This window comes from Eumetopias jubatus, unplaced genomic scaffold (assembly GCF_037043125.1).
Source record: "Eumetopias jubatus isolate StellerSeaLion01/CBP00866 unplaced genomic scaffold, mEumJub1_p1.0 scaffold_1, whole genome shotgun sequence".
NCBI lineage: Eukaryota > Metazoa > Chordata > Mammalia > Carnivora > Otariidae > Eumetopias > Eumetopias jubatus.
The window spans coordinates 19,225,830-19,241,688 of NW_028274807.1; the positions used below are offsets into that span (position 1 = coordinate 19,225,830).

The 15,859-nt window shown below is 38.3% G+C and overlaps 1 protein-coding gene across 4 annotated transcripts in view; it reads right to left on the reverse strand.

The window, feature by feature from the left end:
* JAM2 (junctional adhesion molecule 2) overlaps positions 1 to 15,859 on the reverse strand; it is a 57,175-nt gene that overhangs the window by 8,180 nt on the left and 33,136 nt on the right. For 3 of the 4 annotated variants that reach the window (XR_015768418.1, XM_088024186.1, XM_028115193.2), the window contains exons 3-6: positions 10,011 to 10,118; positions 7,087 to 7,239; positions 5,228 to 5,430; positions 2,835 to 2,934 (exon numbers count right to left, since the gene is read on the reverse strand). Coding sequence is in view for 3 of the 4 variants with exons in the window: in XM_088024186.1 (XP_087880312.1) it covers positions 2,835 to 2,934; positions 5,228 to 5,430; positions 7,087 to 7,239; positions 10,011 to 10,118 (564 nt within the window). In the remaining variant the exon portion in view is untranslated. The remainder of the gene's footprint in view (positions 1 to 2,834; positions 2,935 to 5,227; positions 5,431 to 7,086; positions 7,240 to 10,010; positions 10,119 to 15,859) is intronic. The other variant, XM_028115200.2, reaches the window with a different exon arrangement.

A 15,859-nucleotide genomic window follows, 5' to 3' on the forward strand; every position in this document is an offset into this window, starting at 1 on the left:
ATTTTTTTACAAAAGAAAATTGAATACCTCTTTTGGAAGGCTGAGCAATTTGACCAGAGTAGAAAACATTAATTATTGCTTGGCATAAACTCAGTTCAGTTTTAGGGGCACCTGGCTGGCTCAGTCAGTAGAGCTCGTGACTCTTGATCTCAAGGTTGTAAATTCAGGCCCCACATTGGGTATAGATTTTACTTAAAAGTAAAATCTTAAAAACAAACAAACAACAACAAAAAATTCAGTTCATTTTTGCTTAAGCATTGAGAGGTCATTGAGATCCAGCTACTTATTTACTTAAAAAAATAGTGGACAGGGGAAAAAATGCCATAATATTCTTCATAATCTAAAGCAAAATGGAGTTAATAGGGAAAAATCTAAAATAATCATAATCTAAGGCAAAATTAAGTTAATAATTACAGAACCAAACTGTACCTACTATTTTCTTTGTAGTAGTCATCTGTGAAGGTTTCAATCTTAGGGCTATTATTGGACAAAAATCTGTCCCATAGTTTGTCAATGAACTTGACAACTATGAAGGATTCAACCTAAAGGCAGATTCTAATAAAAAAACTGTCCTATCCTGTAAGTTATGGTATAAATTTTATTTTACTTTTTTTCAGTGAAATGGAAGAACCCTTGTAAGTTAGAGCTGAGTTGTTTTCATGCTATTTGCCATTGACTGTGAGTTACTGAGTAAGTTCTATAACTGCCTTATGCCTCACTAAAGAGAAAATGTAACAACATGTACAAAAATATTTTTTTATTTGAAAAAAAAGGGGCACTATAAAAGGAAGGTATCATTATTCTAACTGAAAGGAAAGGAACCAAACTGTTAAAATGCTAAGTATGAGTGGGGTCTCCTGGGAGTTCTACAGTGGGCAGCTTGGGAATAATCATCAGATCCATGACTGACTTTCTTTCTATACTTCAAAAAGAGCTTCTTTAGAACAGATTCTGGTTTGGGTTATAAGTTATTGGTGCTAACTCACGAAGGAAACTTGACATGCGATTTCATGAATTCTTATGTATCAAAAGATATAAATCTCAACCCAAGGGCATGAAACATCTAAGATCAATGGATGAGCATTGAATGAACGAATTTTAACTTTTAAGCCAACTTATACAGAAAGAGTAGATACGTGAAAATAGTGATCAAATTAAAGTGGTAAGACTAGCAAAGCACAAAGTATTAAATTTTAACTGTTCTTTATTTACTGCATGCTTGGAAAAAATGTAACTAGTATGTTAAGACCATGACATCACAGATATCATTTCTTGAGATGAGGCCAAATTAGGCATTGAAATTAAATGGGACCATTTAAAGAAAGAATAAATAGTGCAGGTGGTATAAGGTTACAGTAAAAAAAACATGAGGGTAGTATGTGAATGAATGAATGAAGTTAGGAAAACCCTGTATCAATGCATTAATTTTAAACATGTTCTGATGAATTTTTCTAATAACTCCAAAGGAGCACTAAAAGGGATACCTTCTGGTATTTTAAGCAAACGCTTATGTTTGACTATAACTATCAACACTTGAGTGAATTGGGTGGATAATATGTATCCCTGAATTTTAAAAAGACACTTGTGGAAATTAGAATACACTATTGAATATCTTACACTTTAGAGCATTCTGAGGTCTAATAAGATTATATTTTACTGAAAAAATAATGCCAAGAGTTTAACTGTACATGAACAGCACAAATTAGTGTGCATAGATCTGCATATCTCTGAGCACACTGAAACCATGAATTTCTGACCTAACAAAGATGAGGACAAGCTCCTGAACCAAGGGGGGCCGTGGGTATTCTGCTTCAGGTTGCAGCCTTCCTGAGTGACCTTTAACCCCACAGGTGCCATCTCCAGCTGGCCCTATTACACAGTCTTTTTCAAAACACAGGGCTTTCACAAAGGGAGAATTGAACCAAATTATTAAAAACGAAATGAAAAAAACATGTTTGCTCTGAAACTCATATAATCTGAAAAGATTCCTGAGTCTGCTTTTATTGACTACTAGGAAGCTTATTTTGTGAAATATATGGCAGCTATGTTTTATAGCAAATAGAGATTCATAACTACATTTGACATGTCTTTTTTGAGAGCCCACTCTGGGATAAGTAAAGCACTGTATTTTAGGGGATTGAAAAAATTATCAACCACTAAAATAGCCAACTCTTGAGAGTGTTCACAATATGCCAGTGCTATTCTAACACTTTCAAATATCAATTATTTTTTCTTCCTTTTTTTTTTGGAAAACTTATCCCTTTGGGCCAGTGATAGGTCCGTTTCTTTTTTCTTTTAAATTATTTTTTCTTTTTGTTAAGTAAGCTTTACTCCCAATGTGGGACTTGAACTCATGACACCCGCGATTGAGTCACATGCTCTACTGATTGAGCCATAGCCCAATAAATATAGCATATTACTACTTCTATTTTGAGGAGACTGAGGTTAAATAACTGGCCCAAGAATATGTAGCTAGTAAGTGACAGAGCTGGAAATTGAACTCCATACCAAATCCTTGACACTGAGCAATTTATAAGACTCTTAGCTTCTGTTTGAAAGAAGATTGCCCAGACAAGCATATTTTTAAAACAATGATTTGAAAAATTCAAAAACTTGAAAAGTAGAGTGCTAAATATTCTTGGCTTGTTTGGGACATGGACTAAGAACAGCATGTTTGCTTTTTACAACACATTATGTCAAGCTAATTTTAAACATTCCCTCTGGTTTATTCTTCCAATCACTCAGGCACAATCCTACCCCTTGCTCCTTCCCGTCCCCAAGTACATGCGCGCTCTGACCGCAAACCATTGTTCCTCCCAATATTTCATGCTTACCGACTTGCATTCGTTTCCCGGGACACCTGCGATGTCCAACAGAATTACGGGCTTCACAGGAATATTCTCCACTGTCTAGTTTTGAAACAGTGTTAAATTGCTATTTGTGGAAGGAAAATAAATATATATTTTAAGCCATAAATCTGTAAGTAGATCCTCAAGTAACCATGTCTCTTGATTTTTAGTATTAAGTTGGTCTCTCCTTTTTCATGACTTAGGACTTGATGTCTTTACTGTGAATTCAAAACTTTGCCATGCCTTCAAGGGGTAGGCTTGGCTTCCTGTTTATTTTGACAGAGAAAGACTTAAATATGTATGGGGAAGTGTCTTTGTTCTGTGCTACTGAGGAAGTGGTATGGTTAGGAAGGTGATGGGCATTTTAAAGTTTATAGCACATGGTAGTATTAAAGTTTTGTCAGTATTTCTAATTCCCAGGAAACACCATTTGTAAAGGAAGGCCTCCTTGGCCTGAAAGGGCTAATGCAGTTTTCTCAGCCACAAGTGAGTTCATTACAGCAGGAAATGATGAAGACTTCCTCTAGAGGGTCAGAGCTATTACCAGGAAGTAGCAGAGGGTCGAGGAAAATCTTAATCAGTTTAGCTTATAGGATTAAAAATTCTATCAGTTGTGGAATTTTTGAAAATTCTGAAAGGATAAAGGTCTAACCTTTGCTCCTTCTACTCTCTGCCAAAACAACTGAAAGGTAAGACTTTGGTGTAACAGCCTTCATAAGTGTTATTAGTGGATTTATCCCCTTGGTGAATTTCTGGAAGGAAGGGAGGGAGGGAAGAAGGAAGGAAGGCAGGAGGGAAGGAAGGCAGGAGGGAAGGAAGGAAGGAAGGAAGGAAGGAAGGAAGGAAGGAAGGAAGGAAGGATAGATGAAAGGAAAAAAGGAAGGGAGAAAGGGAGGAAGGAAGAGAGGAAGGAAGGAAGCAAAGATGGCTGGCTGGCTGGATGAATGGATGGATGGATGGATGGAAGGAAGGGAAGGGAGGGAGAGAGGAAGTTAGTTAGGAGAGAGGCAGGGAGGGAGGGGATGCAGTGGGTCATGAATGCCTTAAAGGATCCTGCCAGGACCAGCACAGAGGGAGAGAGGGGTGCCCAGAATCATGCTTTTGGTGCCCTCCTGTCACACCCTCAATACTGCCATGGTCACCATTGACCGCAGCCGTGACAGCCATGAATCTCTAAAGAGCACCTCCTCATTGTCTTGGATCCTCAGGCAATACATGTTCCTAAAAGCAGCCAGGTTTTGATCTACTAACTCCCTTTTCTTTCTCACTTGTCATTACCCACTACCTACATCCCCCTTCTTTCTGTATACTTTAACATGATGGGACAGAACGTTTCCCCTCGTGTATTTCACTTTATGAAATCCTCTCTCACTGTCCCAAAAGCCAGACTATAAAAATATTCACCAGGAATGAAGGCCAAGGATAAGTATTAACGGTAAGTTAGACTAAAACCATAAATGATCTACTAGGACATAACTGGTAATTAAAAGGAAGTCATTGTCATCCATACACTGGAGTCTTTGTTGCCTATTTCTCAGGAAAGAACCCACCCTTGTTCTGCCCTGGTGCATCCCTTTGACATCATAAGATATTTCAAGGGTTGTGGCTAAGTGGGGAAAGTGAATCTATATCAAACTTGCCTTGGGGCTTTTATCACCTACTCTGAGAAAAAATAAATTTGAAAAGTAAATATAGCAATGTGTGATGGCAGTTTTTCTGCCCAAGTTCTCAGTGTAAAATCTATCGGACCTGCTGACTGAGCCTGCTGGTGCTGCAAAGGCGGGAGTGTGGTCCTCCTCAAGGAGCCACATCCAGGGGCGCCTGGGTGGCTCAGTCAGTTAAGCGTCTGCCTTCGGCTCAGGTCATGATCCCAGGGCCCTGGGATCGGGCCCCACATCGGGCTCTCTGCTCAGAAGGGAGTCTGCTTCTCCCTCTCCCACTCCCCCTGCTTGTGTTCCCTCTCTCACAAATAAATAAATAAAAAATCTTAAAAAAAAACTCTAAAAAAAGAAAAAAACTTAAAAAAAAGGAGCCACATCCACCGATATGCTTTATGATTTAGCCACTCTATCAAATATGCTTTATTATTAACCAGAGGGTCTAGTTTTTAAATGTTATTGTATACTAGTAGAGTGAAAGAATGAATCTTTTAAAAATTTATTAAAATTATTATTATTAGTTCTCTATATTGTCTTCCCATCTCTGGTAGTACCTTTTCCATCACTTCCCTGGGCAGGGACAACCATCTTTCCCACTGCCCCTTCCTCTCTCCAGGTAAGAAATGGTATCAGCCCTCTCTTCTCCATGATTTTAGTTCTAATAATTTTTCTTCTCCAAATATAAGACAACTATGAGACCAACGCTTGAAATGACCTTACCAGAGTTCCAGATTTTGTATTCATTGTATAGGAGCTGTTGGCACTTTGGGAGCCAAGTTTTGGATTCTCTGACAAAGGGACGCCATCTTTAAACCATGTGTACTCAGGAGCGGGATTCCCTTCTTTGTCTTGACATCGCAGCTCTACCACAGTTCCACTCAGAGCAGAATTGGGTACTTGACAGGTTGGAACTGCTGGGGCCACTGACGGAGGGAAGTCAAATGGCATTGGTTATTTATAAGCTAAACAAGGATTTTAACAGCCATGTTAAGATGGGCTTGTTGGACACCTGTGATAGAGACTGGCTACTTGCTCAAGAGATCCACTTCCTTTCTTCATGGGCACATTTGCCAGCCCCCTTGCACCCAGATGGGGTCATATGCATGAGTTCTGGCCAATGGCATGTGGGAAATGTCATCTATGCCATTTCCAGGCCTGACCCATAAACACGAATCTAGGTACTACTTTGAAGAGATTTTGGAGATGTAACTAAGGTCCCAAATCTATTGTCTTTTAAGAAAGGGAGATTACACAGGTAGGACTGACCTAATCCCATGACCCCTTGAAAAGTTGTTTTCTGTGGGTGGTCACAGAAGGGAAAGTCAGAGATTCAGAGCACAGGAGTGACTCAACATGCTTCTGTTGGACTCTAGATGGAGAGGGTCACGTGGCAAGGGATGTGGTGCCTCCAGGAGCTGAGTGTGGCCCCCAGCTCACAGCCAGCATGGAATGGAGTCTTCCGTTGTACAGCCATGGGAACTGAAATCTGCCAACAAGGAGAATGACTTTTCCCCAGAACCTCCAGACAAGAACTCAGCCCACTGACTCCCTGATTTCAGCCTTATGATACCCTAGGCAGCGAGCCCCGCCTTGTCGAGCTGGACTGACCTACAGAACTGTGAGCCAATAAATGGGTGGTATTTTAAGCTGCTAGGTTTGTGATCATCTGTTATGTGACAATAGAAGACTAATACACCAGTGGAATCTTCTGCAGGGTTTTCTGAGTTAAATTTCTGCTATACTAGTGCATCACTAGTATTTTAGAAAGACCCTGGGTTATATAGAAAAAGGAAGAGGAGTTAATTTTACTCTCTATGATCAGCAGTTTATACTAACATCGATGGAGAAGAAAAGATCATGTTCCTCCACCAGTTGTCAACATGAGCTGTTAATATCTATCAATGATTCTCATAGTAGCTAAATATATTGGCTTTGGAGTTAATCCCACCAGGATCCAAATCCTGGTCCAGACACTTATTAGCTGTGTAGACTTGGGAAAATCATTTAGCTTCTATTTTCTCATCTATAAAAATGGAGTTGTCAGTGAAAAATTAAGCAAAATTAAGAGCCTAACACATACTAGCTGCACAATAAATACTAATTTCCCTTCTTTACCAAATAATTTCTCTCTTTTCTTTTCTCTCTTCTCTTCCCTCCCCTCCCCTCCTCTCCTCTTCTCTTCTTTTCTTTTCTACCAAATAACTTCTAATACTTTCCCTGGCCTACTTTTTTGTTTTATTGCTTTTCTGTCATCTCATGTGTTAGGATTTTATACGGTAAGAGATAGACTGCACATACTGAAAGGTACTGAAAAATAAACTCTTAGGGGAAAGGCTCCTATGTACAAGATAGGCCCATTAAGATTTACTTTAATCTGAAATGAAAAGAGATTTTGTCAGAACAAATTTGTAAGAGTAAAATTTCAGCGGCGAATGAGGTGAAAAGGGGCAATAGCCAAGATTTTACAGGGAAAGTGGTGTTGGTGATTTCTAGAACTTTCCTGACTGGGGTGCCAGGTTGCCTGGGGGATGGGGATGAGGGTGAGGAACAGTAATCCCACAGATACAAGCACATCACACCTAGGACTTCTAGAGTGACCGTATCTTCTTCCAGGTTTTGGCCTTGCTCAGATGGGGCGCTAACTTCACAGCGATATTTCCCAGCATCAGTTCTTGTAACATTTTTGATCCGTATACTGAAATCTATCATCTCAGCTCGATCTTTAAAATCACCTTTTAGAAAAAGAAGACAATGATGTTAATAATAGTGCAAATAACTTTCTATATACTACCTTCCTCAAGTCACTTCATTCAGTGACGAAGGCATTTATTTTCCTATTAATAAACTCAATTTAAAAAATAATAAAGGACTCTTAAGTATAGGAAACAAACCGAGGGTTGCTGGAGGGGAGGTTGGTGGGTGGATGTGGTAACTGGGTGATGGGCATTAAGGAGAGTACGTGATGTGATGAGCACTGGGTGTTATACGCAACTGATGAATTATTGAACTCTATATCTGAATTTAATGATGTACTATATTTTGGCTAATTGAATTTAAATAAAAAATAAAAACTCAAAACATTGTATGCAGATGCTGCTATTTCAAATTTCTTCTTGTTTTTTAGAATGACGTACAGTTCACAAAAGAACATTCAGTTCAATATTCTCATATTTCAGAGGATTCAGTCCTCATTCCTGCCTCATCCCCTTTCTAATAGGCTTATACAAACATTCCCACCTTCAGAAGACACTGCAGCATCTAGTTCAATTAGCTGGAACAGTAACTTTATGTGTGGTGGCCCACATCATACTGCCACAAAAGAAAAGGTGAAGGGGTCTTAAAAACACTCTTTTGATTAGTTTTTGGTAGTAATATGTACAGAATTAAAATAGCGTTTTATAGAACATTCAGGTGATATATTGGCAACAGTAGAAAATTCACACAAAGACAGCCCTGCAGCCCACAGCGGTCTTATCTTGACTGATGAGAACAAGAGGGGTATTTTAAGTTTTTTATGGACTTTGGACGTTTGTTCATGTGTTTAATTCTTTAAAATTAAAGTGATGCATAACATTCTAAAATAATACCATGCTTCTTATACTTGTTAAACTATATTTGCAACTTTTAAAATGTCTATAATGGAAAATTTCAGGCACATAAAAAATTACAGAGTATTGTAAAATAAATCTCATCACCCAGTGATAACAGTAATCCATGCATGGCCTATCCTATTCCATCTGTACATCTAAACAATGAATTATTTTGAGGTAAATACCATACATCATAGCATTTTATCCATTATTATCAATACTTTAAAAGCTCATTATATATTCAACGGGAAAAACAGTAAGTGGAAAGAAATGTATAACAAAGAATTAAAATACAGCACTGGTTAAAGGTAGTTGTATTTACCTTCCCCTGCCATAAGTCTAAGTCTTAACTGCATAGGCTTCTTAGTGATGGCCTAGCTTTCTAGATGGTGATATGGAAATAGGGTAAAATTATTACCACCGAGCAGTGACCCTTCATCTCACTTCCACATCATCTCTTTTTCCTTTCTCTCAAGAGTTTAATCTACTGGGCCAGCAAGAACCATTCCATTTTACATCCTTTAGGGCTGAGCTGAGACATGAAGGGTCCAGGGTCTCCATGGAGTTCACCTTCTTCTGTTCTCTGTTCCATTTTCGTGGTGATTGCGTTCTAGGTCTCAGTCATTGCTGGTTTCATCTCACACTTACAAAACACATTCTCTTTCACCATACACAAAAATAAAATCAAAATGGATTAAAGACTTAAATGTGAGACCTGAAACCATAAAAATCTTTGAAGAGAACACAGGCTCTCTCTGACATTGGCTGTAGCAAGTTTTCTAGATAGGTCTCCTGAGGCAAGAGAAATAAAAGCAAAAATAAACTATTGGGACCACATCAGAATAAAAAGTTTCTGCACAGTGAAGGAAACAATCAAAACTAAAAGGCAACCTACGGAATGGAAGAAGATATTTGCAAATGATGTCTCTGATAAAGGGTTAGTATTCAAAATATATAAAGAACTGAATCAACTCAATACCCAAAAAATAAATAATCCAATTAAAAAATGGGCAGAAGACATGAACAGACATTTTTCCAAAGAAGATAGACAAATGGCCAACAGACATGAAAAGATGATTAACGTCACTCATCATCAGGGAAATGCAAATCAAAACAATGAGGTATCACCTAGCACCTGTCAGAATGGCTAACATCAAAAACACAAGAAACAACAGGTGTTGGTGAGGATGTAGAGAAAGGAACCCTTGTGCCCTGTGGGAATGCAAACTGGCGCAGCTACTATGGAAAACGTATGGAGGTTCCTCAAAAAATTAAAAACAGAACTACCCTATAATCCAGGAATTGCACTACTGGGTTTTTACCCAAAGGATACAAAAACACTAATTCAAAGAGATACATGCACCCCTGTGTTTATTGCAGCATTATTTACAATAGCCAAATTATGGAAGCAGCCCATATATATATTGTATATAAATATACAATGGAATGTTACTCAGCTATAAAAATAATGAAATCTTGCCATTTGCAACAACATGGACAGAGCTAGAGGGTATTACGCTAAATGAAATAAGTTAGAGAAAGACAAATACCATATGATCTCATTCATATGTGGAATTTAAGAAACAAAACAAGTGAGCAAAGGAAAAAAGAGCGAGAGAGAGAGGGAGAGAGAGAGAGAGAGGCAAACCAGGAAATAGACTCTTAACTATAGAGAAAAAACTGATGGCTACCAGAGGGAGGTGGGTAGGGGAATGGGGGAAATAGAAGAAGGGGATTAAGAGTATACTTATCACGATGAAAATAACATAAAATAAAATAAAACAAAATAAAATGATTTAAAAAACCCACATTCTCAGTAACTAGTCCTGTCCTGTTCTCATTTGTAAATTAAAGAACCCAGGCTGCACTTGGTGTTCTCTTGCTCTCACCTCATCAAGTCTACAGCTTCTTACCTTGAAGAGCCTGTTGGTAGTAGACAAAGGAGACACTCCGGCCCAGTTTCTTCCACTCTAATCTGGAGGAAATGGTCTTCTTTGGATATTTACAGGCTAAAATAACCTCTAAGAACAACAACAAAAATACTTGTTTTCTCATTGTCCCTATGAATTTATATTTTACTTAAGTAAATTTTTTAAACAGCCTTAAGCTATTTCTTTATACTTCCATTCATTCATTCATTCTTTCATTCATTCATTCATAAATTACTTTAATGGGCACCATGTTGGCTTAACCCAAAGATGAATCGAAAGCATTATAGCTCTTCTCCATAATAACTGCATGACACTAGGCTACTGACCCTAGTTCTTGAGCCTCAATTACCATCTGTGAATTAAGATAGTATGTCGTAGTGTTGTAGTGAGTCTTCAAATACAGTAATACATGCAAAGCACACATGCCTGGACATGTTAAGTAATTTAAAATGGCAGTTATGATCAATTATTTATCATTTATCTTACTATTCCCAGTCTCAGTCATCAGGGAGTTTACAGCCTGGGAGAAGAGATAAATAAGATAATGTAATTTTGTTCCATTGTTCATAGTGCCATGAGCGCTATGGAGGTAAACAGAGAAAGGCACTCAGTGCAGCCTGTGGGATCCACAAACATTCCTTCAACATGTACATTCTCACTCAGACCCATTCTTTGATAAGCCTCTCTATGGATATACTGGTACAAACCCGATATGATCTTCTACTAAATCATGTGTTCCTAATCCTTATCTCTATCCAGATAAATTATGAGAAGATTTAATCTTGGCATCAAGTTTAACTGCCTCACTGTAGCGCATTTAAGTCACTTTATTGCAGGAAATTTACTGTAGTTATGCCATTAAAGAATTCTTGGAACCTCCGAAGGAACCCCCTCTTTTAACTGTCCAAACAAGATGACTGGGGGGAGGGAGGGAAGTCCAGCACCTATTGGCCAACTGCTTTGAGTTGCCAAAAGGAAGCCTCTGGTTGTAAATATTTTTAAAGTACATTTCAGTCACGCTCTCTAGAGTGTCATCTTCATGTTTCTGAGACATTTTTTTCCCACAAGGCATTCAGTTTGATCCCAAAAGCACACATCTTTGACTAGAGGAGGTTCAAAATCCTTTCCATACCTCTGATTCTGATGTAGCAGATTAAATGCCATTTTATTTTTTTAAGATTTTATTTTTAAAGATTTAATGCCATTTTAAAAAACAATTCAGATGTAGCCATCAAAACAAATGAAATCTTGCCATTCGCAAGGACGTGGATGGAACTAGAGGGTATTATGCTAAGCGAAATAAGTCAGTCAGAGGAAGACAATTATCATATGATCTCGTTCATATGTGGAATTTGAGAAACAAGGCAGAGGATCACAGGGGAAGGGAGGGAAAAATGAAACAAGACGAAACCAGAGAGGGAGACAAACCATAAGAGACTCTTAATCTCAGGAAACAAACTGAGGGTTGCTGGAGTGGTGGGGGGTGGGAGGGACGGGGCGGCTGGGTGATGGACATCGGGGAGGGTGTGTGCTATGGAGAGCGCTGTGAGTTGTGCAAGACTGTTGAATCACAGACCTGTACCCCTGAAACCAATAATACATGATATGTTAATAAAAAAATTCAGGATATTATATGATATGGTAGATTAGAGAGCAATACTTGTATCATCCCAGGTTTTATTAATATACACATAGATATGGACAAAAAGCCAAAAGATATGTATGAAAATATGAACCCAGTGATGATTTCTGCGTGATAGAATTGTGGTTTTTCTTTTTGTTATATGTAGTTTCTAATTTTCCTTTTAGTTCCACACACATTGCTAGAAATACAGAAACAGAATACAAGGTAATGGAAAACAGAAAATAGGACAGAGAAAAGAAAGGCAAGGGGAAAAAAAACCCACAAAATTGTTTTCAAGGGTGCCTAAAGTTTTTAGAGCAGGTTTTACATGACAAAGAGACATCATTTTACAGACATGTTTACAATTATGCTACAAAGACAAATGTGTGCTGAGGGACTTGTCTGAGGAAACACAGTTCTGTTCTGTTGATTAAGGAGAATGGGTGGTGACTTTCCGGAGTCTTGAGTTTGAGATAGGTTTCCTTCCCGTATTTTGTTGGGTTTCCAACAATTAAACACACACCCACACTCATTTTTAGCCCATACGCTCAGGTCTTAGGAATAAATTTGTACTTGTTCACATTGTTTCATATATTTAACTACATACACAGGCACACACACACACACACACACACACACACACACACACACACACACACAGAGCCCTTTTCACCAAGAAGATTTGACTTCTGTCCTCATTGCTCTATGGAAAACCTCTGCAGAAATTATACTCAAAAATGAAACCAATGGTTTTCCTAAATGCAGTGACACCATTCTCTTGCCTCACTCACAGTTACCATGGAGGATGTGTAGAGATGGTCTAAGTCATCCAACTGTTGAGTACTTACTGTGTGTCCAGCATTGTTCCTGAGCTAAATCAGTGAGCAAAACAAAGATCTCTGTTCTTTCAGGTCTCACAATTTGCAGGGGGAGTCAGGCACACAAGAAATATCATAAAGTGAATTAAATGCTACATTGGGAGGTAATGAGTGCTATGGAAATAAAGCAGAGTAGATCAGGAGTGTTGGTTTTCAATTACAAAACACCTGAGTAGTCAGAGTTCAACTCATTTAGAGAGTGACATTTGACCAAAGACTGAAAAAAAGAAATTAGAATTCCTTAGAATTTGAGTACAAATTTCGTAGAATTCGAAATTGGAATTCACCACGTGTTTCTTTGGGACTACTCCAAGCAAGGCCACGGTCAGTGCCTCGATCTGAAGGTGCCAACACCATGACCTCTGGAACTGGGAGAAACAGTAAGTCAGCTGGAATCATGGGGTCAACATCTGAGGATAAAGAACCAGATGAACTGAGAAGCTAACTACCATGGACTCTCTTCTCTCTTTTCAGTTAAAATGCAACGCTCACAACCAGTATAATCTTGTATGTAGCCCTTAGGGTTATTATCCCATAAGGTAGTAGTTTAAGGCATGGCCTTTTGGAGTTGGACCTCTGCCATACACTATGTGTGTGAGGTTGGGCAAATTACTTAACTGTTTTTGAACATTATACTCATATATTTTTTAAGATTTTATTTATTTTGAGAGAGAGAGAGAGAGAGAGAGCAGGCTCTCTCCCCTGAGCAAGGAGCTCAATGTGGGGCTTGATCCCAGGACTCCAGGATCATGACCTGAGCTGAAGGCAGACGCGTAACCAACTGAGTCACCCAAGCGTCCCTATACTCGCATTTGTAAAAAGAAACAATATAACAGTGCTCATCTCATGAAGCTAGTGTGAAGTTTAAGTGAGGTAATATATCAATACACTTGGGTGTGTGTGGTACTTTGTACATGGTGCGTGCTCCATCAGTGGTTATTATTGCTTTCACCCCTGAGAAACTTCTTTTAGTTGTAGTTGTAAGTATGCCTTGACATGATAGAAATCCCTGCTTTCTACAACCCAAATTTACCTAAGAATCACTCAAATTTGAACTAAAACCGTTACCTTTGAGACAGCAAAGGATAGGATACAGACATAAATCATATTTTCTCAAAACAAGGCATACAAACGCATAAAAATGCACCAAGTTTTTTTTATTATGATGATCATTTCATTCCCCAAAATATGTTTCCTTTGGGTCAAGGAAAGATGATTCTTTTGTTTAGAAAAAACGTATTAGCAATAACTATTTTCATGTAGCAAAATAGTCACTTTTAGGGATCACATCGATAGAAATCACTGTGAATTTTAATTTTTCTAGGATTCTGTACTGCTATTATCTTTTGATGTTAGCCTCTGTGCTCAAGTTAAAAATCATCAAAATCTTATATAAGCAAAAATAGAATTGACACGACCAACACAGCTCTGAAGAATTACCAAGAAATTACTTCTGTGAAGAAAAGCATGCTATTAACCTGATTTATAGCTCACAGGGTTGGACATTCTGCATAAAGTCTGCTTATATAATTTATAAGCTTAGCAAAGCTGCTATCACTTCAGTCTCGTTCTGTTCTTGGCACCACTGTGGGAAGTGATACAAAACAGCAGTACTGCAAAGAAGGAATTAATTCATGATTTGTTGACATCAGAGAGACAAGAGAAAAAAAAGTGAAATGAATTAGGTGGAACACACCCACACATATACACAAATCACAAGATATTTTACACTTTAAAATCAAGTCATTGCATGAAATATGCTACAACTAAAATGTGGAAGAAGATAGAAATTTATTTTTGCTTTAAGGAGAGCCAAGTTGGAACGACTGGGGCACATATAAAATAGGATCAAAATATAAATCTTTGTCTTAAAAGATTTATTTATTTTATTTGTGTGTGTGTGAGAGGGAGAGAGAGAGAGCACGTGCACACGTGAGTGGAGGAAGGGGCAGAGGGAGAGAAGCAGATTCCCGCTGAGCGCAGAGCCCCCACCCCCCCATGTGGGGCTCTATCTCAGGAACCCAAAATCCTGACCTGAGCCGAAACCAACAGTCGGACGCTGCACCCAGGTGCCCCTATAATTCTTAATTTAAAAGAGCAGAGGGGAAACAAAAAATAAAAATAGAAAACACTCAGGAATAAGACTAACATTTGATTGCAATAAATTATAGAAGGATTCTTTTAGATTAAAAATAAAATACACATTAAAAAGTAATGTAAATAGTACACAATTTTAATTTGGAGTTGCTAGAAGTTTTTGGAACTCGACAGAGGTGGTAGTTACACAGCATTGTGAATGTACTAAATGCCACTGACCCATTCACGTGAATGTGCTGGTCTGATGTTATGTGAATTTTGCCTCCATACATTTTTTTTTAAAAGTAATGTAAGACTGTAGAATTTAACTTCGGCATCCTAACTGAGGTATCATGCCATAGGGCCTGCGTGGCGGCGGGTGGGGGAGAGCAGGGATGTATATTCATGGTACCCACTGGGCCCAACAGTGAGAAGCTTCAGGAAAGTACAAAGGAGGGCAATTCACTTCTTTTGTCCTCACAGAGTCCTGGCCCATCTCATCCTCTCAATGTGTGATCCCTCTTTTAGCCTTTCTAGTCTCCTTTTCAACCCCTTGTCCAGGTCTGATTATCTCCCGCTTCAAGTGCTCCATAGCCCTACATCACTCCCAATCACAAATTTGCTCTTCCCACGTCTCTCCACTTAAAACTAATTCATGATAAAGCGTTGAGTGTTTTATTAGCTTAATCATGTAATATATTAGGACTTCATCAACTGAAATAGTGACTTAAGTGATTTGTTATCAAGTGATGTGTTACTTGTGAATGGCAGGCCCATTCTTACTGTAGCATATTTTTACTGAAGAAGCACATATAACGCTGTGTGCTGGGCACTGTTGTAAGTACTAGCTAAATACTAATCTACTTAGTTCCTTCCCACCCAGTTCTCTCCTTTAATCTTTGTCTCTTTCCTTCAAACCTGTCTCTCCCAACTCCAGGAACCTAAGACATGCCTGAAGACGAGAGTTCAGACACATTTGAAACTTGTTTCTTAAAAGTTTGCAATCTCTGGCCCAAACTAGCATCACACTTAGGACATAGTAATTCTCCTGGTTGCCTAGTATTATTGTGTTCTAGGTAAAAGAGCCTTCAGAATAGTAGTAGGTGGTCAATATTTGAAGTAAACTTAAAAAAGCCCTTATAAAGTTTCCCTTGGGTATTAGAGTCTTTAAAAAAATTTTTTAAATTGTGGTTAAGTACACAGATCTTAACATTTACCATCTTAACACTTTTTTTTTTTAAAGATTTTATTTA